General features: G+C 31.5%; 1 protein-coding gene and 1 long non-coding RNA gene across 2 annotated transcripts; both read right to left on the bottom strand.

Moving 5' to 3' along the window:
• Positions 1-22,692: 22,692 nt before the first annotated feature.
• Positions 22,693-24,049, bottom strand: LOC114193226. Its single transcript, XR_003606241.1, has 2 exons — positions 23,525-24,049; positions 22,693-22,937 (listed from the first exon to the last, which is right to left on the bottom strand). It is a non-coding gene; the product is annotated as an uncharacterized LOC114193226 (long non-coding RNA).
• A 108-nt stretch (positions 24,050-24,157) lies between these two features.
• On the bottom strand, positions 24,158-26,232 carry LOC114193798 (paxillin-B-like). Its single transcript, XM_028083739.1, has one exon. It carries the CDS (start codon positions 25,702-25,704, stop codon positions 24,421-24,423), a length of 1,284 nt encoding a protein of 427 aa, XP_027939540.1. The 5' UTR covers positions 25,705-26,232; the 3' UTR covers positions 24,158-24,420.
• Positions 26,233-26,725: the final 493 nt, after the last annotated feature.

Genomic DNA, 26,725 nt, shown 5'->3' with positions numbered 1-26,725 from the left:
TCTTTAAAGAGATGAATAAATGATGAGAACTTCTGGACAGAAGTCAAAGAATTCTAGAAAAGTTGTTTACAGAGAGATAATGTCTTTTAAAATTATAAAATTATAAAATTATAAAATTATAAAATTATAAAATAAAATTATAAAATTATATAAAATTATAAAATTATAAAATTATAAAATTATAAAATTATAAAATTATAAAATTATATAAAATTATAAAATTATAAAATTATAAAATTATAAAATTATAAAATTATAAAATTATAAAATATAAAATTATAAAATTATAAAATTATAAAATTATAAAATTATAAAATTATAAAATTATAAAATTATAAAATTATAAAATTATAAAATTATAAAATTATAAAATTATAAAATTATAAAATTATAAAATTATAAAATTATAAAATTATAAAAATAAAATTATAAAATTATAAAATTATAAAATTATAAAATTATAAAATTATAAAATTATAAAATTATAAAATTATAAAATTATAAAATTATAAAATTATAAAATTATAAAATTATAAAATTATAAAATTATAAAATTATAAAATTATAAAAAATTATAAAATTATAAATTATAAAATTATAAAATTATAAAATTATAAAATTATAAAATTATAAAATTATAAAATTATAAAATTATAAAATTATAAAATTATAAAATTATAAAATTATAAAATAAAATTATAAAAAAAAAAAAAAAAAAATTATAAAATTATAAAATTATAAAATTATAAAATTATAAAATTATAAAATTATAAAATTATAAAATTATAAAATTATAAAATTATAAAATTATAAAATTATAAAATTATAAAATAAAATTATAAAATTATAAAATTATAAAATTATAAAATTATAAAATTATAAAATTATAAAATTATAAAATTATAAAATTATAAAAAAAAAAAAAAAAAAAAAAAAATATAAAATTATAAAATTATAAAATTATAAAATTATAAAATTATAAAATTATAAAATTATAAAATAAAATTATAAAATTATAAAATATAAATTATAAAATTATAAAAGTATATGAGAAAAACGTACCTTTACCTGTTCAGTGGGCCTTAATTTATACTAATTTCTTAATGGATCTGTTATTATTATTTGTGGGCCATTCGTATTCGCGGGTCTATTCTTTCCCTTTCCGAATGAGGTTGCACGCATCGGTTCTTTCCTTATTGGCTAAGATTGTTCTTCTGTGTCTTTGTTAAAGATCAACTTTTTCCATTCTGAGATTTGTCCGTTTGTACTTTTGTCAAATATCAACTCCTTCCTTTTTGGGGTTTGGCCGTCTGTACTTCTCAAATATCAACTCCTTCCTTTTTAGATGAGATTATGCGCTGCTCCTCTGTACCTCTGTGCCATAATCACATATTATATATGTCACATCATTGGGCTGGGATGTACATGGCCAAAAGGGGCCGGAATATATTCGGTCATCACACTTATTGGGCCCTCTGTGTTGTGTTGGAGAAAAGGTGAAAAGCAGGTACCCCAGTGACTGGGCCACAACGAATGTGCCTCATACTTGGGCGGAGTGATCTCGACCATTTCTGTCTTATTGGGCCGGGATGTACCCATTTCTGCCTCATACACCAACAATAAAATTATAAAATTATAAATTTTTAAATTTTTAAATTTATAAATTTATATATATATATATATATATATATATATAATTCTGAAACTGTGAAGGTGTGAATATGTGAAATTATAAACATGTAAAATTAAATAAACTAGACATTTATCACTTATCTTTTTATGCATGGTTGCTTTAATATGTGACATGTGGCCTCTCTTCAGATGCTAATTTCCTTTCTTCCTAAGTTTCGATTGAGAAGGAGAAAAGTGTGGCCTGTTCTCTCATTTCCCAAAACTTTCTTCTTTATTCTTTTTTTATTTGTCAACACTGAATTCCAAGGACAAACTATTCTCATTTCTTCGCCATTTCTTCCTCCATGTTATCATACTTTCATTTCTCCTCTATGCATTTTGCTATAACCATGTTATTTTTGTTGTATTTAGTTAGAACCATTTTGCTATAACCATTTTACATGTTTAGGTTTCCTACTTTATGTACACATATATGGATTGAAGGGCTTGAATGAGTTTAGGATTGCTACAACCGCTTTCTTCTCCATTCTTTTCTTAAAGAGACTATTCAATTTGTACCTCAATGTTATCATATTTTTACTTCTCCTTTGCATATTTTGTTATGAACATATATTTTTGTTGTATTCTTCATTATGTTTTCTTTCCGGAAATCAGTCAGAATAGAGATCTATGCTATTTTATTCTTTTAGGGCTCATACTTTATGTTTATGATTGTATAGAACTATCAAAAACTTCGATAACATGCCTTGAATGAGTTTAGTTATGTTTTTGAATTTGAAATTTCAATTTTAATACCTCAATCCATAGGTTTAACGCCTTCTTACTTGAGTTGTGTGTGTGTGTTCATTGTATTTATCTTCACATTTATTCTTTTATAACACTTTCGATTGAGTATGTCGTTGTCACAAAAACAAGTTCACTCTCTTATTGAAGTCAGTCCTCAAAAGGAGAACTGAAATGTGTTTGTCAGGGTAGTTTGGTTGTGGTTTGTTGCAGATTTAACTAAACACAAATCTCCATTTTCAATGGAGTTGGTTCTTGAAGACAAGAAAGTAGTATAATACAAACTTACCATATGGTTAAAGTTTTTATAACTTCAAAATATTTTATCTTCACGATTTTTATAACTTCAAATATTTTATTTTCATGGGTTAATGCAGGGTGTTAGAATCCAGGCTACCATAAGACGTACCAGGATTTACAAATTCCAAGATCATATATATGAGGATAAGGTGTATTTTATTCACTCATTTAGTGTTTCATTCAATGGTGGTTCTACAAAATTAACTTCCGGTTTGGAACCAACATTGTTTTAGTGGATTTTAAATTATTTCGAATAAAAACTCAAATACATTCCTTTTATGTTCTTAATACTCTTGGCTTTGACATTGACTATTTGGTTGGTAAGTTTAACTATTATAATTGACTTTTTCAATAAATTAACTTTGACAGTTTAATGTAGTTATTCTTTTACATTTTATGTAGATCTAATGAGAATATTCACTAGAGTTAGAACTGATCTAATGAAAATATTCACTAGAGTTAGAACTGAGAGAGTTAAAGGCTAGCAAAAAGATCAAGTTGAACGTCATCTTGGTAAAAACCGATGGATAATTTACATTTGGTAAAAAAAAAATAGACCCAACCTTACTCACAAATATCCTTACATTGTATGCTTGTAAGATTTAAGTAAAATGTACACATTAAGCTGATATTTATTTAGGCTTTTGGATAATTGGACCAAAACATCAATTATTATATTATTTATTATTTTTCAAATAATATTTTCTCAAACTTATTTTACAACATTTTCTTTCTTTATTTGAATTTATTTTGTCAAACTACTTTTTTAATGATAGATATCTTGAAAATCTATAAAAAAGATAGACTTAACTAATCTTTTGGTTCTAATTTTAGTTGAGAAATTTCAAGTAGGTTTCCTTTCTTTTGTTTCAATTTGGTCTCATATTTTAAAAAATTGATTGTCAGGTCCTTCCTGTGAAACCCTAGAAAATGACATTTTAGAAGTGATAGTGGTTTAAAAATACTGAACTCGATTATTTTAATATTAAAAGATTTTAGTATAAATAGAATTATTATGAAAAAGTTCATTATTTTAAAACACACAATCTCTCTAGAAATCATTTTTCTAGGGTTCTCCTACTTCTTTCTAGGAGTTATGTCTCTCTGGTCGTCTGATTAAAGAACCGAGACCATAGGATTGATCCTCTCAGTTAGCTCTTCAAGTTGGACCGATTAGTTCCTCCGTTCACGTAGGTTGAGTGTTTGCTCTTTTTTGGTCTATTTTTTGTTTTATGTCATATATGAGCCCTCTTTCGCTTGCTTGCATCGTTTTAATCATCAATATGAGTCTCTACTGATCAGTGATCATAACAGTATGTCCTGATCGTTCTTGTGATGTTTTTATGTGTAGATAGAGTATCTTGTGGAGTTAGAGGCATTTGACGTTTGTAGAGCTGCCTAAACAAGATAATAAGTAAGAGAAGCTAATAATTTGTTTAGAGTGAGTGAGTATATTTTTGCATGATTATGATGTAACTGAGTTTGATGATTTTACTGTTATGATGTGGGGAATTATTGAAGTCTATGATTGTGATATGTTGGAATTGTGAATGATTGAATTGGGATTTGATTGCATTGTTTGAATTCGGGGTATTTGAGAAGTACCAATTAGAGTCATGAAACATGTCCAGATTGTTCAAAAACCCAAAACCTGAATGTGTTATTTTCTAGAGTGACACTAAGCGCTAGTTTCACCGTTGAACATAAAAAAATTTATGAGACAATCAGCGTTGAGCGCTGCTAAGCGGTGCCTTAGCGTTGGGGACCTCTACAGGTTTAGGAGTGTTTTAGCTCTTGGGGGTTGAACGGTGGAACCTAGTGTTGAGCGTTGCCTTTTACAAAGCGAATGGTATTGAGTGGTGAAATTTGGTGCTGAGATGTTTACGAGGCAAGTGGCGCTAAGCGCCAAATTGTCCTATTTTACTGTTTTGTTGTCTTTGATTCATTTAAAGGTACTAAGCATGATTGAATTGTATTTTTAATCTTTATTATTATAAATTGAATTGGATATATGGCAATGAGTTGTGTTGTTGGTGAAAGAATTTCAAGAAGAATTTTTATATGGTGGTATTTTAGTGTATCTAATGACATAAAGACTTAATATTGGTTGGTATCATGACACTCTAATAATCATTAATGCTTAAATAGAGTAGAATGAGTAATGTCGTGAGGAGTAGCAAGAGGTCCTAGTCACTGGACTTGATCAAGTCACAGGCGCGAAGGGGATTTACCTTGTGAGTGGTTGGGTGATAACCCCTTGAGGCCAAATTCTGCAGAGTTGGGGAACCACACACAGGTGCAAGCCACCAAGTGGTCTGATGTCACTTGCATGTATCTGGATAATTAAGTTTAGTGTATATTGTATCTCTGTTTATATGTATGCCTATGTGTGTTATTTTGATAATTTGAGTTAAGTTTTTTTATGAATATTCTTTGTTTAGATTAGCTTACCGTTCTTCTGTGTTTCTATCATGTGTTGTTTGTCTTTCTTTTGCGATGATCACCTATTCGGTGGGAGCATATATGGTTGCAGTTGTTGGAGCACCTCTGGATGACGAGGAGCCATCTTTTAGGTTCATAGAAGGTTTCAATGGGAGTTGTTGTAAGTGAGTAGTCTGTGCTTAGAATTAGACTTGGTTTTTAGTTGGTTCGTATTTAAAGTCCTATCTGTTCTAGGATTGTATTAATATACTTTATACTTTATACACTGGATCTTATGTTTTGACTACTATAGTGAAATAATCCTATTTTATTAGTTTTTAAGCTACTAAAATTTGGAAGTTACACTTTTCGTTAGTATTGTACAACCGACATTTAAAATATGACACTTGTCATTTGGTAGTTTTTTATTATTTTTATTTTTATTTTTTTCAATTTCTTTTTTCCACATATCACGTTAGTGTTGCTTCACGTGGCACTCAAGGTGTGACGTGATAGTTGTATGTATTGAAATGGTTGAAATGCCAAGAAGGGGGGTTGAATTGGCTAGTTAAAAAATATGTTGACTTTTAAAGGCCCAAAACACTTTACAATTGAATCAAATCAATCACGAAGTATGGATGCAAACACTCATGGACTTGACACTTTCAATTGATCAAAAATAGAGATAGCCAATTAATTTCATTAAACAGATACAATACTAATAGAATTAATAGATTAAATCACAAAAACAGTCGACTGAAAAACTAGGAACATTGCAGAAATGCGAATTTGTGATTTAAGCCAGGAATAGTATGAAAGATCAAACAAGATTGATTCCTATGAGTTAGACAAACATGAGCAAAGTTTTAGATTATGCTATATCACATAAGAATGTAAAAAAGATGGTTCAAATTAAAATTCTTTAAACTTTAAAGTGCAAGACAAGTGAGAAGAGATAGAGACAAGAACAATGCATAATATTTTTATACTGATTCACTCAAACCTCTCTTTCAAAAAATACAGCCTTTATAGTCAAACTATTACAAAATTCAACAGATTGATTTTCAAATCAATAGGTTGATTTCACTTAACTTAAGACAAATCAGTTGATTATAAAATAAATCAACTAATTGAATATGTACTAGTTAAGACTAATATTTACTAGTTAAGACTACTGCAACAAACCTTGTAATATATTAAAAAATCATTTAACAGATTAAAAGACACCATTTAACTTATTGAAAACCATTTCAACAGATTATAAGACACACCTAAGACCTTATACATCTAATTAACTCAAAATGGTCTACAACAAGAATACAATTCTTCAAGCTTGTTTTCCCCATGAATAATCCAGATAGAGAGCACGCACACAAGGCTTGATTAACACATGAATCATCAAGTCTCCACATCTTCATCAATGTAGGCATGGTTCCAACATGTTCCAAGGCAATGGCTTCATGTACCTTCATTAAATCTTCAGGCACCAAATCATCCAGGCTATTTGTGCCTACATTCTCCCCTTGATTTGATGAAGCCAACCTCCATTGCATATTGCTTCTGTTGGATCAACCTTTATTTGCTTGGACTCCACGAATTGATGAAGTCCCATCTCATCATCATCTTTCAACTTGGCTTGAAATTGTGAATCTAAAAAATGTTTCCAAAAGCATTACATACAAGATAGCAAGCACACACAGATGCAAATGCTCGTCCCACCAATAGTATGAGTATCATCCAGATTTGGTCTAGCAGTTTCTTATTTCAATTCATTTAAATTTCACTTTTAATGATCTAATTTTAATGCTTTCAAATATTTCTCCCCCTTTGGATTCATCAAACAGATGTAATGCAATTAAGATCACAAACAAAGGATAATTTTTCATTGATCATAGCACGTGATACATGAAACAGAAACTGAACCAGAGAAAAAAAAACATAAAAACTTATACATTAAACAAACTAAAATTTAAAATCAACCGATTGAAAAACTACAAAACACATAACAAAGCAACACAACCACATGAATGCAATGCATGATCCTAAAGGTCAACACTCTCAATCATCCTGAGGATTGTTTTTGGTCTAGAAAGAAGTCAATAGATCATGAATGTCATGGATTTAGCCATCCAAATCATTGAACCTCTAATTGCAAAAGATGTGATGTACATCTTGAGACACATTGAGTTTATGCAGTTGATGCAACACCATCCTCTCAAACTATGAGTACACAGGGCCTTTGTCCTCTGGAGGGTTATAAAGGATAATGTCCATTGGTCCAACAGTGAGCTCTTGCTCTTCCTCTTACCTTGCTCCACTTAGGCCAGCTTCATGGTTATGTGCACCACCAGTTGCAATACCACTTGCTGTCCACACATTTTCCACCTTGGTAAAGCCCATCTTGTGCAGATTTTGATAGGAGGTTCAGTTCAAAAGTCAAGTTGACCCTTCCAACTCATCTTCTACATCAACACCAAAGTACTCTATGAACTTGGACACCAAAACCACATAGGACAACCCAAAATTCGTGAGTCTCTTGGCCTTGAGCATGTGATCACGAAGCACAAAGATCCAATCCACTTGCACATTGTTTTGGATGCAATACATGAGGATCAAATCTCGCTCATTCAATGTAGAATGGTTGCTTCCACGTGGAACTATGATTTTTGTGATGATCATAGCAAGAAGCCTTTCATCCACCTTGAGACCACTAACATGAAAATGCTTAATCTCAACACCAGGGTTCCTTAAGCATTGCCCATAATATTGAACATTATTGAACTCTTGCACAAACCAGTTTCACCTTTCCTCATTTGAACACCTCTTGCCCTAAGTCCAACAACATCCTTCCAAGCCTTCTTGGATATTTCCATGTGGAATCCTTTCACACTGGACAACAGCGCATCATTTTTGAATTGCAAGTTGGTGAAAAACACCTTCACCAAGTTAGGATAGATTTTCCCTGAAAGTTCAAGGAAGGTCTTCAACTTTTGATCCTTGAGTTGTTGGATGAGTGCATCAAAGCCTTTAGATTGCAACCATGAGTACCTCAGCACCTTAGGGATGCAGATTTGCTTCCTAGTCATCTCAAAGAGGAACACTTGAATGTTGTCCTCATGTCCTTCAAACCAAGCTTCAATTCTCCCATTATGTTATTGATTTGGAGAACTTGCACTGGGAGGGGTACATTGTTCTTTATCAGATTGGGCAATGCATTGTTGATGATGAGGCATGATCACTGTGGGTGTGGCTGTTTCTAAGAGATTTTTGATGCAAATGCAAGTTTTCAAGTGCAGTATTTATAATTGAATAGGTTGAATTTCAGAAACAGTAAATTAAATGGTGTAAATTTATTTTCATTAATTCGTTTTAGGTTACCAAAGCCAAGTTAATGCATCTGATTGTTGTATCTCAATAAATCATGATGTTCCCAATGAGTTTTTATGAATAAATCAATCAACTTAGATCATGTAAGGTGGATGCACATTGGAATTACACATCACAAACGCTTTGAGGTCAAATAAATCAGAAAAAAAATATAGCTGATGTAATATCTGTTGGGGGCAATCTGTACTTGACCACGAGATGCTCTCTTTGACTAGGCCATCTTTTGAATTTAATTCATTAAAAACTTTGCAATTCAAGTAAAATCATCACATAGATTTTATAATTTAGTCGACTAAAAATTCGACAGTTCACAAATCTCTACACACAGAATCTGGTTAAGTTAAATCAACATATAGATTTCAAAAATCAATCGATTAAAAATCGTGAAATTAAACTTTATATTTCCAGATACAATTTTAATGAAATCAACACATAAAATTGTGAAAATAGCATATTAAAATTTGTGACAGATTGTGTTTCCTGCATAAAGTGACATCTTAAGTGAAATCAATGCATAGATTTACAGAATCAATAGACTGAAAAATTTGACAAATCATGATTTTTGCATACAGTAGCTATTTAAGTGAAATCAACACATAGATTTGTAAAATCAACAGACTGAAAGTTTGACAAATCATATTTTTTTTTGCAAATAGAGACTGTTTTAAGTAAAATCAACACAAAAATAATAATAATAAAAAAGCTAAATATGACAATTTTCAATTCCTGCACATATTAGCTTATTTTGGTGACATCAATGCATGGATTCATAAGATTAACGTGCTAAAAACACATCATACCACATTTTTCATGTCTAATATGCCTAGTTCAGTTCTTAGCTTGTTAAACCTATCTCTAGCTAATGGTTTTGTGAATAAAACAACCAATTGAATTTTAGTTTTAACAAATTGAATTTCACAATCTCCCTTTTGAACATGGTCTCTAATGAAATGATGCCTAATATCTATGTGCTTGGTTTTAGAATGTTATATTGGATTGTTGGTTAAGCTGATGACACTAGTATTATAACAATATAAAGGTACCCTACTTAGCTTTACACCATAGTCCATGAGTTAATGGTTCAACCATATGATTTGTGCACATCCATGTCCAGTTGTTATGTATTTAGCTTCAGTAGTGGAGAGTGCCACACATGCTTGCTTTTTGCTATTCTATGATATTAGATTTGAGCCAAGTAGGTGGCAAGTGTCATTTGTGATTTTCTTATCCAATTTTCTTATCTACTTGTTGTAAGATAGAGCAAAGACCTAACAACCTTCAATATTTGGTTAAATCAACTTGTTGCCTAGTCTTATCTACATCCATAATACAATTTGTAGCAATTGAAGTGGCAACTTCATTGCAATAATCCATTTTGAACTTTTTCAACAAGTCAAAACAGTATTATGATTGACTTAAAAATGTTCCATGCTTGAGTTGCTTGACTTGTAGCCCTAGAAAGTAGGTAAACTCATCCATCATGGACATCTCAAATTCTCCTTGCGTAGCTGCAACCAACTCTTCACATATAATGTTATTGTTTGAGCCAAATATAATATCATCAACATACACTTGAACAACTATAACATCACTTTCATGTTTTCTAATGAAGAGTGTTTTATCAATTGCACCTCTAGCATAACCTTTTCATAAAAGAAAGTTGCTTAGCCTTTCATAGCATTGTCGTGGTGCTTGTTTCAAACCATACAAGGCCTTTTTCAACTTGAAAACATGGTTAAGAGAGGTGATCCTCAAAACCAAGAGGTTGTGATACATACACTTCTTCATTTAAGAAACCATTCAAGAATGTACTTTCCACAGCCATTTAATGCAATTTAAAGTTACACATTCAAGCATATGCTAATAGTAATCTCACAACTTCTAGCCTAGCTACAAGTGCATATGTTTCATTAAAATCAATGTCTTCCTTTTGATTATACCCTTTAGCAACTAGTCTAGCTTTGTTTCTTACTATATTACCATCTTCATCCATTTTGTTTCTAAAAAGTCATTTAGTTCCAATTAGATTCAGGCCATCACTTCTAGGAACTAGAAACCACACATAATTTCTTGTGAATTGATTGAGTTCATCTTGTATAGCAACAATCCAATTATTATCATTTAAAACATCATTCACATTCTTAGGTTCAATTTGATATACAAAAGCAACATGTTCACAAAATACAAGTCTGCATCTAGTGGATACTCTTTGTCTAATATCACAATTGATGTTGTCCTTTGATAGCCCTTTAGGTTTGATCTGATCCTTAGGTAAGTTGTTGTCTGCAGCTATTTCAGTCGGCTGTTTTTCCTTTTTAGTCGATCGATTTTCTGTAACAGATTGCTTTTCTTGCAACATATCATCTTCATCTGCATTCTTTGACACTTGATCTTGTAGCTTTGGGTTAGTTTCATCAAATACAACATGCATGGACTCTTCAACAATCATTAGTCTTTTGTTATAAACTCTATATGCAAGACTATGTATAACATAACTAAGAAAAACACCTTCATCTGCTTTGGCATCAAACTTGCCAAGTTGCTCTTTGCCATTATTTAAGATGAAACACTTACAACCAAATACTTTTAGGTGGCTTAAAAAGGCTTTCTCCTTTTGAAAAGCTCATAAGGGGTTTTCTTTAAAATAGGCCCAATCAACACATGATTCAACACATAACAAGTTGTGTTGACTGCATCAGCCCAAAAGTACTTAGGTAGTGAGTTTTCATTTAACATGGTTATAGCTAGTTCTTCAGTGATCTATTCTTTCTTTCAAATACTCCATTTTGTTATGGAGTTCTTAGAGCAGAAAAGTTATGTTTAATCCCATGTTTTTCACAAAAGTGTTCAAATATTTCATTTTGAAACTCTCCACCATGATCACTTCGAATAGACATTATCTTAACTCTATTTAATCAATTAAAATGCTGCATGTGTTTGTGACAAAACCTCATATGCCATAACCAAGTATCATCCTCTTTTGTAATCAAACAATGAATGTTAAATGATGCATGATGCAGATCAATCAAGTATATATTGTTGACTTTTTTTCCTATTAATACAATACTACCATATGCATCATATATAAGACAATGATTTGGTTCAAACACAACTTTAAAACCTTTGTTACAAAGTTGGCTTATATTTATCAAATTGTGCTTTAACCCTTCTACCAGTAGCACGTTCATGATGTTGAACGAGGATTCATTGCTTATGACTCCATTTCCAAGTATTCTTCCTTTGTTGTTGTCTCCATAAGTCACTAATCTTTCATTCTTCAATTCCAACTTTGCAAATTTGGTCTTGTCACTTGTCATATGTCTTGAACAACCACTATCAAGGTACCACAAATCTTTCTTCTCACTTTTTATGACCTGCAAAACAGATTTGTATTACATGATATCCTTTGATAGGTTGGGTCCAACATGGTTACACCTTTCTAGTTCCTTTTGGGATCCATTTCATAACCCCTTTAGAAACATCATAATTTCTAGCATAGCAGTTCTTAATAACATTACCTTTCTTCATACAATAGTTGCAAGAAATGAATGGCATATAATTTGGCTTGTTTTTTGAAAAGAAACTAGAGAACTTCTTGGCTTTATTTTTGAAACTAAGATTGTAACCAAGTCCAACTTTCCCAAACACATAATTTTGAGAGCCAAGAAAAATTTCTAAGTTTGCTTTCCCTCTTGTGAACTTTGCACAAGTTTTCAAAAGGTATTTCACTTGATTTTTTAAAGTAGTGCAATTTTCACAAGGTTTTTCAGTTGGATGATTTCCAAAACAATCGATTGAATTACTATTATCCCAGTCCAGGTATGCGGCCCCAAACTCACCCGCCAACCGCTTACCTTAACAGAGCCCCCTCTGGCTCATGAAGCATCCAACAAGGCCGATGGCCGCCAACATCACCTTCTGTCCCAATCTAGGTACGCGGCCCCAAACTCACCCGCCAACCGCTTACCTTAACAGAGCCCCCTCTGGCTCACGAAGCATCCAACAAGGCCGACGGTCGCCCACATCACCTTCCGTTATGGAAGATCCCACCAACCGCATACGTCACACCAAGCGCCCTCCTAGAAGAACACGACCCTCAGAAGAACCGTGAACCGCATACTCGTAAAAGACAACCTCACAAACTATGCGGCCATCAGCAACCATCCCAGTGGCCGTCTATCCCGCATTACAAAACATCCTTACACAAGACGACCCGAACGTGTGACGCAACCCTTCCGGCCAACGACGCGAAACCATCCACCCACAGGGATCCTCATGACCGGGTACCGAGTACCGTCTACCCCTGAAGGACCCCCTGGTAATTTCCCTTCTAAGCACTGGATCCAAGAATAGCCAAAAAGGGGAATGTTGGGCCAGAAAGCCCATCCTAGGTAGGACCCACAGGTAAAAAAGTATAAATAGCACACTGTTCCATGCATTGATTACGCATTAAATTATCTTGATACTCTGACATCACTAGTGCTGACTTAGGCATCGGAGTGTCTTTTGCAGGTCCCCTACTCTGCCCCCGGAATTCCTCTGAAGCAACAGAAGAACAACCGAGATCAGTCACCCGAAGTCCTCAAGTGATTTGTGAATTACAACCTTCGGTTCCGTAAGAACAACTATAAATCATTTCTAAGTGTTCGAAATCAATTTTTGAATCCTTTGTTTTTGTTTCTAGTTGACTAACTCTGATTTCCAGCCAGTTGTTTAAGCTTTTCAATAGATTTTAATGCAGAAATCTTGTTTGCCTCATTATGAAACTCCTCAAAATCATGCAACAATTGATTGTAGTCATTTTTGTCTAGAAAGCTTACTTGACTTGATGAGGATGATTCATAATCAACCATGAGGCACAAGTTGGCTTCCTCACTCTCATCTTGTGATGAGCTACTTGTTGAATCATCATTGTCCTCCCATATTATGTATGCATGTCTTTCGTTGGGTTTCTTCTTTCTTTTCCTGTCAAAACTCTTCTCCTTCTCTTTGTTAACATTTGGAATTCAATCTTGATATGTCCTTGCTTTCCATAACTATAACAAGTGAAATTAGAAGAATTTGACTCAAATTGTTTGGAAGTGTTCCTCTTTTGATTACCTTTCTTTTTGAGATACTTCCCAAACCTTTGACAAAAAGATTTAAGTTCTCATTTTCACTTGATTTAGTCATCTCATCCTCGGGTTCATCATTCCTCTTGGTGCTAGTCTTCAAGGCTATATTCCTAACCTTTTTCTCACTTCACTCTTCTCATTTATCCTTTGCATCTCAATTTCATGCTCCCTTGGCTTGCCAAACAATGCAGTCGTAATCAATGTAGATAGGTCTCTTGATTCTGAAATAGTCGTGACCTTTGGTTGCCAAGATTTATCAACACACTTCAACACCTTGATGTTTAGCTCTTCTTTGTCAAATTCCTTACCTAAACCTATTAGATGGTTGATAATGTGAACAAATCTCTTTTGTACTTCTGCTATGAACTCTTCTTGTTGCATCTTGAATAACTCATACTCTTGAATCAAGGCATGCTTCCTTGCTCTCTTCAGATCATTAGTCCCTTTATGCATCACTTCAAGCACCTCCCACATTTCTTTGGCCTTTTTTGCATTGGAAAACTCTAAAGAACTCGTATATGTTCAAGGATGATATGAGGATATTCTTTGCGGTGCAATCATATTGAGCTCTCATTCTTTCTTCCTCTGTCCACTCAGTCCAAGGCTTGTCAACCTATTTATCATCAACATGTTTAGGAGTGTAAGGTCCATTCAAGATTGCATCCCATATACCTTGGTCAATTGATTCAATGAAGATTTTCATCCAAATTTTCCAAAACTGATAGTTTATGCCATTAAAGATAAGTAGTCTATGAATAGAGGCACCTTCAACAAAGGGAAGCTTGTTTTAAAACATTTCAAATATTTCAAAAAAAGTTTTAGGATCAAACTTGAGTAAATTTCAAGAACCTAGCTCTAGATACCAATTGTAAGTATTGAAATGGTTGAAATGTCAAGAAAGGATGGTTGAATTGGCTAGTTAAAAAATATGTTGACTTTTAAAGGTCTATAACAATTTTCAATTGAATCAAATCAACCATGACGTATGGATGCAAACACTCCTGGACTGGACACTTTCAATCGATCAAAAATAGAGATAGCCGATTGATTTCATTAAACAGATACAGTACTGATAGAATTAACAAACTAAATCACAAAAATAGTCAACTGAAAAACAGGGAAAGTTGCAAAAATGTAAATTTGTGATTTGAACCAGGAATAGTATGAAAGATCAAACAAGATTGACTCCTATGAGTTATACAAACATGAGCAAAGCTTCAAATTATACTATATCACACACGAATGTGAAAAACATAGTTCAAATCAAAATTTTATAAACTTTAAAGTGCAATACGAGTGAGGAGAGATAGAGACAAGAACAATGCATAATATTTTTATACTGATTCACTCAAACCTGAGCTACATCCAGTTGGTCAAGGCAACCTGAGTCTGACCTTTACACTATTTCAAAAGATTTACAAAGTTTACAACACTACACTTTCAAAATATGCAAAAACACCACACGATGACTCTTGAATTACACAAGAATCACACCAACAAAGCAAGGCACCTCTTGCAGACATGGAAAACCACCAGGCATAACCTAAAAGCTTGAGAAAGACCAATACTCAATGGTAGAACAACCTTGACTACCAAAACCACTTTCTCCAAGCTTCAAAACACCAAGCAAAAGCTCTAAGAATGATCCAAGATCAATCTTCAACAACTGCACACTGTATGATCATAAGAGAGAGAGAGAGAGAGTTCCACAGATTCTAGAAAGTTTTTGCGCTCAAAAATAGTCTTCTTACCTCTCTTTCAAAAAATACAGCCTTTATAGTCAAACTATTATGAAATTCAATAGGTTGATTTTCAAATCAATCGGTTGATTTCACTTAACTTAAGTGAAATCAATGGATTACAAAATAAATCAATTGATTGAATATGTATTAGTTAAGACTATTGCAACAAACCTTTTAATCTATTAAAAACTCATTCAACAGAGTAAAAGACACCATTTGACTTGTTGAAAAACATTTCAACAGATTAAAAGACACACCTAATACCTTATACATCTAATTAATGCAAAATGGTCTACAACAAGAATACAATTCTTCAAGTTTGTTTTCCCCATGAATAATCCAGATAGAGAACATGTATACAAGGCCTGATCAACGCATGAAACATCAAATCTGCACATCTTCAATAATGTAAGCATGGTTCGAACATGTTCCATCACAATGACTTCATGTACCTTCATCAAATCTTCAAGCACCAAATCATCCAGGCTATTTGTGCCAACAATAGAGGCACATGTCAGTGTTAGCGTCAAGTGTCATTGTTTTATATTCAATTCATTATTCATATTTATTCTTTGATTCAATCAAATTCCAATTATTTTTAAATCGAAACAACATTAAGATATTATATTCTTCAAATCAAGACATTTTTTATATAAATCTTATATTAACATTTTTATTTATTTAGTTTTATACATATATATATATATATATATATATATATATATATATATATATATATATATATATATATATATATATATATCGTACGTTAGTTAGACTACCAAGATTAAAAGAAAGGTAAATGATTCTTATATAATATGTGATAAAAGCAACTTTCTAAAAGTACATTTAAAATGGAAATAAAAGATAAAGTAGTGAAATATAAAATTGAGTTGTTTAATGTTCTAAATATGTGTAACTTTTTTGAATAGAAAAAGTATAAAGAGTATTAAAAGTGTGTTAATGAACCCATCCCCACTTGAGCAGGTGTGAGTCAGCTTTTAACATCCAGAAAATTGTCTAGACCATAGATGCCTACTAAATGTTTTGAAGCATTAGACACTGGCATCTTATCCGACATATCATGCTTTTTGATGTTGCTTTTATTAACTCCCTCTTTTTTCCTTAAATCCAATCTTCAAAGATTAATCCATGTCTAGTAGTGGGATGAAGATTACGAAAAGGAACTATTTTAATTCACACATAACTAAGGAACAACATGTATTAACAAAAGTCTTACACTTTCACTTTATTGAGGAACAAGTATTAAGAAATGATGCAGCTATGTATAGTTGAAGTATGAGAAGTGGGGCACAAGTGGGGTTAGGAAAAGCATTCCGGGTTGCTTGGGGGCTGACAAAGATAATGTCTTTGATCTTCCTGTCTCAGATCAAATTACAAATATATCTTTTATTCTATAAAATTACCTTACACTCAAACACTACATGTATCTAACCTCCACTTATAAATAATTTATGCATTACAACTAATTTAAAGAGTACACTTCTTTTTTGGTAATTTAACAAACTTGTAGATTTGTGAGTTAAATCTAATTTTGGTTACTTGTTGAACAATATGAAATGTTCTCTGAGAAAATAATTAGAATCAAGGCAAAATAAAGTATGATATTTAATTTGAGTGAATAAAAGATGTGAGCATATGTTTCAATATCTAAATGAAGACATTGTTTTTCTACTTATGTTTTTCAATTTAATATTATTATAATTAGGTGTTATCAAGTTAAGTATAAGTTTAGTTCTTGTAAAAAAGAAGAAATATAGTATTAGCCTACACTAAAAGGTAAAATCAACATTCAACACTCATTTGAGAAATTTTAACTTTTTCGATATGAAGTATATATTAATGACACACTCTACATTAATTTCAATAAATTAACGTGGACGACAACAATGATACAATATCTCTCTCAAGATATTCTGCGAGTGATGCAAAATTATTGGCACACTCTCAAGGTTGACGTTAATTTTTTTTTTTCTCATAAATGCAATAATGTCAAAAATTTTGTCCTATATATACAGTTTAAATCTAGAAGAGTTACATAATACATGAACACCTTGAGTTTTCACCATTTGAGCAATGGACAATCCCGAATCTTTTTCCATCATAACCAAATACTAGCTTAAAATTTTAATTGTGCCTATTGTTTCACTAAATGAATAGAAATTGCACCCTAAGTCATAATCATTAATTAACAAATTCAAAAATTGGTTTGGAAATATGTCATCTATTAACATGAATTACCATAAACAATTATTGACAATTATAAATATTTTATTCATAAATAATTTCTTCAAAAACTTAGAATCTAACTTAAGTATCCTTAATCGAGTCTCCTTACACAAATGCAAAACCAAAGTCTTCTAACAAATTTATATTTAATGGATTGAAAAAGAAATTAAACAAATCAAGGATATAGGAGTTGAGAAACTATAATTCTCAACAAAGAAAACATTAACAAATTAACAACTTCTCATGATATTAAAGTGTAACTGATCTAATGAGCAAAACCTAAAAAGATATATTATGACAACAATTATAGATATAAAAATAATGAAAGTAATGACAAAAATTAATAAGATAATATTACAAGCAATAATAGTAACACAGACAAACATATTAGAATGTGAACATTTTAACAGAAAAAGAAAAATGAAAGAATAATTTAGTAAGTAAAATTTTGAAAATTAAATTACTTTTCTTTTTCTTAAATAATACGTTTGAAAATTTAACTTAATCATACAAAATTTATCTATAAATTAATGTTCTTATCCACTTATATACTATAAATTCGTATTATATATATAAAAGCAATAATTTTGTTAAAATAGATTTTAGATAATTTTAATAAATTAATTTTAAATATAACTTAATTCTATAAAATTAATTTATAAAATAAAGTTATAATTCATTTATATATTATAAATTCATTTTTATTTTTAGTTAATGTGGACATTCAACATTCTTTTGTTTTAAAATTTAAGTAAACTAAATTCAAATATATTTTAAAGAAATGTGTGTCGTAAATCGGAATTAAACATGTTAGAGCATTTAAACTTGGTTGCATAAGCTTGAGATATGATCACTCTTACATAAATGTTATCCACTTAAAACAATTTGGTGGAACAAGGAGGGACAAGAAACGGGAAAAACGGTGAAAAGGGGATGATTTTTCTGTCTACAACATTATTAGTCTTCACCACTTTAATTTTAATTAAATGTTATGCACCAAAGTTTTCAAAAATCTCTTACTATTCTTTCCTTCTTTGTTTAAACTTTAAACATACATAACAAACGCACTCAACTCAAATTTCCATTCTTACTCCAAACTTCCCCACATGCTTAATTCTCTATGTACTACACGTATCATCACATAATAGGTTCAACTATTCACTTCACTTTTTCTTTTAAATTCTCTAAGATTATAATATACATTTGGATATAAGGTTTTCATTCACTTTTCTTCTTATTATTATTAAGGTTATATTACATGTGAGATATTACAAGTGAGGTTAGGAAAAACATTCATAAAAAATATTTTACGACTAATAAAAAACAAAGTTAAGGAAAATTAGATATTAAAGTTATGGATTTGTAACTATAAGAATCAAAATTATAATTAAGTAAAGTTTACTTTTTATATAATAAGTATAATTTTTTCACATAGGCATAAAATTAAAAATATTATCTTACGAATAATATATAACAACATTATTATACAATTTGGTATGATAAACCCTGAATTGCTTAATCAGCGTTAGACACATTAGGTTTGTTGGTCAAAAAACGAGCACAAACCACTATTTAATATAGCGTGCAACAACAAGAACATTTTATCACCATTAATTCGTTAAATTAAGTATATTTAATGTAATGCATAACCCACACCCACTATCATAATTATTTGAAAAAAAAAAACTAATAAAGTAACTTTTGAATACATAAAGTCAAATAAAACAATTTTACTCACAAATTCATTAGGCAGTATTTTGACTTTGAAAAATTATTTCTGTTTCAAATCTAAATCACACCTATTCTAACACGACAAATAAAATTAATTAAGATAGTGAATGTTATGCTCTAAATAATTATTAGTGATAATAAAACAATGCAAATTGATTACTTCATAGAGTAGTTGGAGGAAAGCTAAAGTTCAAAAGCATTTATCAAAAATACAAAATATCAAATTTAATTTAAAGTAATTCATTTTAATTTAATTAAAATTTATGTATGTTATAAACCAGAAGCAAATATGTTATATACATCAGAAGCGTGCTATCCTTAAGAGGACGAAAATAAATAAATAAATAAATTTTTAAAAAAATATTACTAAATCAAAATTAAAAAGTATTAAAAATTTAAGTGTAAGTTTAAGTGTAGTTGAATATTGACATATTATAAATTAAAAGCAATGTTAATTTTTTATATATATTAGCTCATGTTTCATTATTATTTTGTTTTTCCAATAGATTTTTCACATATAATTATTTATATTATTTTTATTTAGAGAATTTATATTACCTTTCATGACATCTACTCCTTCCGATAAGCCTTGAACTTCAGAAAAAGAGATGATAATAAATTTTAAAAGATATTTTATAATTTTGGTGAAACATTAAATATATTTTATTTATTTTTATTAAGTATAATAAATGTATGGTTTTGTATTAAAAACGACAAAAGCTTAACATCGACGAATAAGAAAAACAAATTGAACACATAGATAACCTTAGTTTAAAAATTGATGATAAAAGAAAGTACATTAAGTTATATAGGATGAGGGGGCAATAATTACTGCATGAAAAAAAAAAGAGAGTGAAGCAATTCCGAAACAAGTATGGTGTTTGGAAGTGAGTTAAAAGGCGAAAACGACAAGAATGGAATCACAACATGGGATGAAGAGAGAAAATAGAAAAAGAAAAGGGTGTAAAATTGTAAGCCAATAAGATGGTTGGTTTAAAAAACTGATAGATAGAGGACAAAATGAAAAGGCGAAGGGTGCAATTAGTAGGAATTCAGCATGTGTTGATTGCAGTGTCACTCACTCTTACACAACATGACACTGAAAACTGAGAACAACAGAACAGAGTACTGCATAGAAGAAATTGGGGGAAGAAAGTTGGAGGAGGGTAGGGGGTTCATCATTGCCACACACCAGATTATTCTCTGTCATGGACCACCATCATTCCTATGCCCCAACACTCACATGTCACCAAATCCTCCATCTCTCTCCTCTTCTTTCATATTCCCCTACCCTAATCCCTTCTTATCATCATCATTCTTTAATTCCTTTCATTCAATTCCTCTTTCAATCAAACACCTTTCCCTTATAATTTCCTTCAAATTTGATAAACTATTCCTTAAAAATAACCGGAGAGATAAAATACCATTAAAATATGAGTCTTGCATATATATATATATATATATATATATATATATATATATATATATATATATATATATATATAAATAAATAAAGAATTAACATTATTTTTAATTTAAAATATTAAGATAATACGTTTATGAGTTTTGATGATCATATATTATTAAAAAAAATTCATATTTTTTATTAAATTTTTTTTGATTTTTTTTTTAAATAATACTTATAAATTTTGTTATTTTAAAAAAATTTGTAAAAATTTGTTACCAAATTTTTTACAAAATATTTTGTATAAAATATTTTCCAAAATAAATTTTATAAGAAATATTTACGAATTTTATAATTTTGTAAGAAATAATTTTCACAAAAGAATTAATACGGAATTACCTGACAATTAAGATTTTTAGAAAAGTAAAAAAAAATATTTTCTTGCAAACTTTTTTGACAAATTTGTAAGAAAAATTCAATGTAATATGAAAATTTTTAATAGTAATATAATAACGTTTTATCTTTCTTCGATGTAAATTTAGACTCATATTTGAATTTTTAATAACTTTTTACCTTCTCACCACATCATTACCAAACCAATCAACCCCTCTAAACAAAAACCAATCTTTCATGCTTAAACCCTTGAACAAGTAGAAAAGATGCTTGGCACCCACTAATATCATATTATGTGTGCATTTATGCAAGCAATGTTGAGAATCGTTTCTCTTTTTCCGGTCTCCGAGGAAAAAGAAACACGAGGGCGTGTGTGGATCACGATCCTTGAGGTTTATTTACACTCTACCAATGATAGCTGATTGTAATGCGTGTTGCATTGCATCTTCGTACTTTTTATGGTTTGTCTATTTATGGTATCCCTAAGTGTTCTAGTGTTATTTAACTCATAACTTCCTTTGTACACACCATGATAATAACAGCAAAGGGGCCACAAAAAAGAAAACATACTATTGAACTGCGTGATTAAGAAATGCGCATTAGAATTTTAATGCAATTGAGAAATTTCCCAAAATTGACAGAGGCACATGTGCTAGCAGCAGATGTTTAGACAATTCTAAATTATTTGCTTCTTTTTTTTAGAAGTATGCCAAAAGGTCAAATTCTGACTCTATAATGACCTCTATTTTGTACTCAATGTGTAGTTATAATGTATTTGTTTTCCTTTTTTCTTTTTGTTCCGATCCTGTGCTTGCTACATTTTTATTTTTATTGCATTTACAGCAAAAAAAGAAGAAGTAAAGTAACGTGTGAAGAAAACAAAAAAACAAGTCTGTCTGTGTATGTCATTATCTATCTAGATTAAGCCGAGTAACTTGTTTTGAGGGAGATCGTTTTATAAGCACAAATTTGTACTATTCTTTCTCTTGCCACAACTTTGCCCCGAATTGTTTCAAAACAAATTATATGAAGGACATGTCTGTCATTTAGGTTAACATTTTTTTAGTTGTCTAAGACAACAATAATTTTTTTTTTTGTAATAAAATACTGTTAATTCTTAATGTCACCCTTTTTAGTGTTTTTTTTCTTGTGTACCATGATTCTCTCAGAACTCCAGAAAAAAAATTGTCCCTCTATCATTTCGAATACAGAAACGATTTATGAAGGAAGTGACAATTTGTTGATGTCGTTAATGTTACACTATATACGGATTGGAATGGAGATGTATTTGTACAGAAAATTCATATAAAACAGTTTTGCAATCATATGAACATGTTCTTTGATAATGAAATTGCATGATTTTACATGGACGGTTTATGTTTCATATAGATGACATTTTAATAAATTTTTTTTTCTTTTGGGAAATTCATATTTTACATGTATAAAAGTTATCAGGTTGTGATGCAAATATTAATATTGTAGGTCTAGAAGTTTTGAAGGGCATAGATGAAATTTTATAATCGTGCTTGGCAGGTAAAAGAAACCACTAATCTTGCCACCAATTGCTCCACAAGCAAATATCATTCATAGTTGAAAAGTAAGCCGAAATACATTCAAATCAAGGAAAGAGTAGTAACATAAAAACGTACCATGGAATATATCATCTATTATTATTAATGGAATACTTTTCCTGCGAAATATCTTCCGTTTGTGACTAGATCTGAAAAGTATCACAAAGCCACCACGTATTTTGCAAGTCCTGCGAGAGAGCACGAGGAACTGAAAAAATAAAATAAAATTAAGTGTGATATTTTCATCTTTGAAAATTTGAGCTTTATTTTAATAATTAATTTCATTATTAGATTTAGCTTTTATTTAATTTCTTGTCGAAAACTAAAACAACATTTAGAACTCTTTATTTAAGCTTTATTCATTAAAGAAACAGAAAAATGCAAAACCAAGACACAGACCATAATAGAGTTTTGGCTAAATTTATGACCTTCTTCCAAAAGCAATATATGTAGTTCAAATGTAGATTCATTATTATTTATTAAAAATTATAGTACACACAGTGAGTGAAATTAAAAATAAGATAATTAACGCAAAGAAAATAATATTATATTCATAACCTAAGAATTATAGAAAAAGAGCAGCCACACCACATACATATCACGTAACAGTGGTGCAAGAAAGTAGACATTTTTGCATTAATCTTCATTAGGCTCACGTCAAATAACGGCCAGAGTGGGAATATTACGAGGCATTGAACATTCAACAAAACCCGGAAGAGTTCACATTGGAGGGACACGTAAGAGGTAGAAGAAACAGAAGAGAATGAAAGACGAAGACAAAAGTTGAGTACAAACCTTTGGAAAATTTCAGATTTGGACAACAAAGACAAAGAGAGATTGCACCCAACATTTCAACCTTGGGACAGTAACTAGAACCCGAAATACAAGGGAGCGTTCTCAGCAACATCAACCTGAAACTTTGCAAATTGCAAACACAATCTCTCTCTTTCTCTCTCTTTCGTTCTTTGTTTCTCTCTGCTTTAATCGATGATGCTCCTCAGTTGATGGCAGCACTCGGCCACTCACCGACTTATCTATTCGTGAATAGTGTGCTTCTTAATGTTTTCTTATAGCAAGCACTAGACAAGGGTTCGTACGAGGAACAGTTTTTCTTATTATTGGGGATTTTAGCCGCAGATTCCCTTTAGCAATAAACTATATAGTAAACTAAACTATGGATTCCCAATAATCATAATAATAACCTACTCTACAATGTAGTCTGCTAGTATAAAATTATCACCACCCACCCTTATAATTACCATGATCAGCATCATTATCAAACACTAATCAAAGTACAATCATATGCTACAACTAGCTACCATTATGTTTCTGCAATAACATTAAACATCATTTGGTCATCATGTAATATATAATAATATTTATATATATAGATATTAAAGGAAGTATATATATTTAATTTACACATATATCATACATGATTAAATTAATCTCATAACGGTGGCTACAGAATTTTTTGACAATATCAACATATTTAAACAAAAGGGAGAGAAAAAAAAAAGAAGAAAGGAAAGAAAAAGGAAAGGTGAGGAAAAGAAAAGAAGAAAGATGTTAGCTGCAAATTCTAACCACCAACACCCACTATCATCAACATCATCATGATCACGATCTTAATTCATTGCAGCATCATATTCTACCATGTAATGATAACAAGTTTCTGTACCGGGTTTAGTCTAATCAGAAGAACAAATCCAGGAATCCACGGTACCTTCCCCTCTAGTTGTAGGGTTATTATTGTTGTTGTTATTTGGTAAGGTGCTATTCTCACGGTTCAAGCTAGTGGACGCAGAAGCCACAGCGAAGTTCAACTTGCAGCTACCACCACCATCCAATGACCTTAACGAAACATCTCTTGTTCCTCCTCCATCGACGTTAACACTCCTCAGTGGCACCGATATCCCACTTGAGACAAAATTTGCATTATTATTAACCTGACCATGGCTCATACCCAGATCCTCAATGGATGGTAACTTTGCACTAAACCCTGCCTGGCCAAAAGGGTGAAGAGGGGGTGGGGGAGGGTTGAATGCAAGGTTGGGGTGGTTCTGCATGCTGAGCATGATGTTTTGTGGGTTATGATGATAGGGTATACCCAAATCAGGAGGAAGTTGTTGTTGGTAGTTGATGGTGGTGGTGTTGTTGTTGTTGTTAGATGAAGAATTGTTGGTGGTGGTGGTGGTGGGAGTTATAGCATCAACCATGTTATTATAGGGCGATGATGAGGAAGATAAAAGCAATGGGTTTTGATGATGATGATGATGATGATGATGATTTACCTTTTGTGGCGAAGGACGCAAAGGGTAGAAAGGACCCGTGGTTGCGTCTAAGTGAGAGGTGGTTCTGAGGGAGGAGGAGCCAGTGAGAAGATCGAGCCTCCGAGAGTAGGAGGAAGAAGCCGAAAAGGGTGGTGCAGGGATTCCAGTGAACTCTTGAACCATGGCTCTGAAATTAGAAGTGTCCGTGGTGAGAACAGTGGTAGGTGCTCTCCTGGAAGCTCTGGTTCGCTTCTTGGAGTTACGTCCAACGTTGTTAACCGTTCTACCGGGTTCAAGCGAGATTGGCTCCTGCGATCTGGCATTGTCGGAGGCGAGGCCAACCTGAGGACCCAACAAGCATTGGCTTATGTTTGTTGTGGTTTGGGGTGAGGAGGCAACGTTAACTCCTGAAGGGTGGGTGCAATCGGGTTGAGATCTCGGGGGGTGGGAGGAGGATGAGGTGGCGGTGTCCAAGTGTAGGAAGGAGGAGTTTGGTTGAGAGAGGGCGTGGAGGTAGGTTGAAGAGAGATCGAACAAAGAAGGGTGAGGGTGGTGTTGGTAATGAGAAGAAGAAGAAGAAGAAAGAAATTGGGAGGGGTGATTATTGGTGAGGAAGGTTGGAGGGAGGAGTGTGTGATGAGGTCGTGAATCGTATTCTTCATCGCCACTTGAAGAGATACTTCCACTGTTGCCAGAATCCATAGCTTGGAAATTAAGCAAAAAGCGGTGAAGAAAGAGAAAGAAAGGGGAAAGAAAAGGAGAGAGGTTTTTGAATGAATGAATGAGTGTGAGAGAGTGGGTAATAAGAAAGGGTTTTTGAAAAAGGGAAGAAGCGTATCTTTGGATGGAATCCCTGATCTGCACTGCAACAATGGAAGGAAATCTTTTGTTGGTTGTCTTTCAGTCGGGGGAAAAGGGTTATTGTGTTGTATAAAAAGAAGAGAAAAAAAGGCATAGGGAGATGATGTAGATCTGGCAGTGTGAGTGTGAAGGAGAGAGAATTAGGGTTTTGGAAATGGAAAAAGGGGAAAGGAGTTGGTTATTTAAGGTTTGGAAGATGAAGATGGTGGAGAGTGGATGGTGGCGGTGGCTGGCAACGGGTCAAACTCAAAGTGAATGGTGAGAGGGACAGTGTGAGAGGCAGGGGGTTATGAATGTGAAACCCCGAAAAGGATGTCTATGTGTTATGTGTTGTGTGGATGCAACTATGCAAACTTTTACCCAGACAACCCCAAAAACCTATCTCCACATCAATTATTTTACTCATTAATAAATAATAATGACCTCATTCAAATTTATCACACAAAAAGTGAAAGGGAAACCACAACTCTTGTTTTAAACATACATATTCCTTTCCACCGCTATTTAAATCCTGATTTATTCTTATTCCATTTGTTTTCAACTTCATACATTTTCATGCAACATGTGTTAGCGGCATTTTCATTTTCTAATATAATATTCAATTTCTTTTTTTAATATTTGTCGTTTCGATCATTTAATATGATTAATTATGTGACATGTGAGTCTCAAAGAAAATAATGAAATCAGTGGGTGGCTTAAAACCAATTAAAACATAAACTTATCTCATCAAATGTGCACACTTTATTATTGTTATTGATTATCTTATTAAAAATATATATATATTGAAAAAGTATTAATGGTTGGATTCATCGAACCTTTTATTTAGTAAGTATTATACATTACAGTTCATTTATATATACAA

The sequence above is a fragment of the Vigna unguiculata genome, chromosome 8, assembly GCF_004118075.2.
Source record: "Vigna unguiculata cultivar IT97K-499-35 chromosome 8, ASM411807v1, whole genome shotgun sequence".
Lineage (NCBI taxonomy): Eukaryota > Viridiplantae > Streptophyta > Magnoliopsida > Fabales > Fabaceae > Vigna > Vigna unguiculata.
This window is presented reverse-complemented; position numbering and strand designations above follow the sequence as displayed.

Bases quoted from the DNA above. Each gene is read 5' to 3' on its own strand.
- LOC114193798 (XM_028083739.1), bottom strand. From the start codon at position 25,704: ATGGATTCTGGCAACAGTGGAAGTATCTCTTCAAGTGGCGATGAAGAA.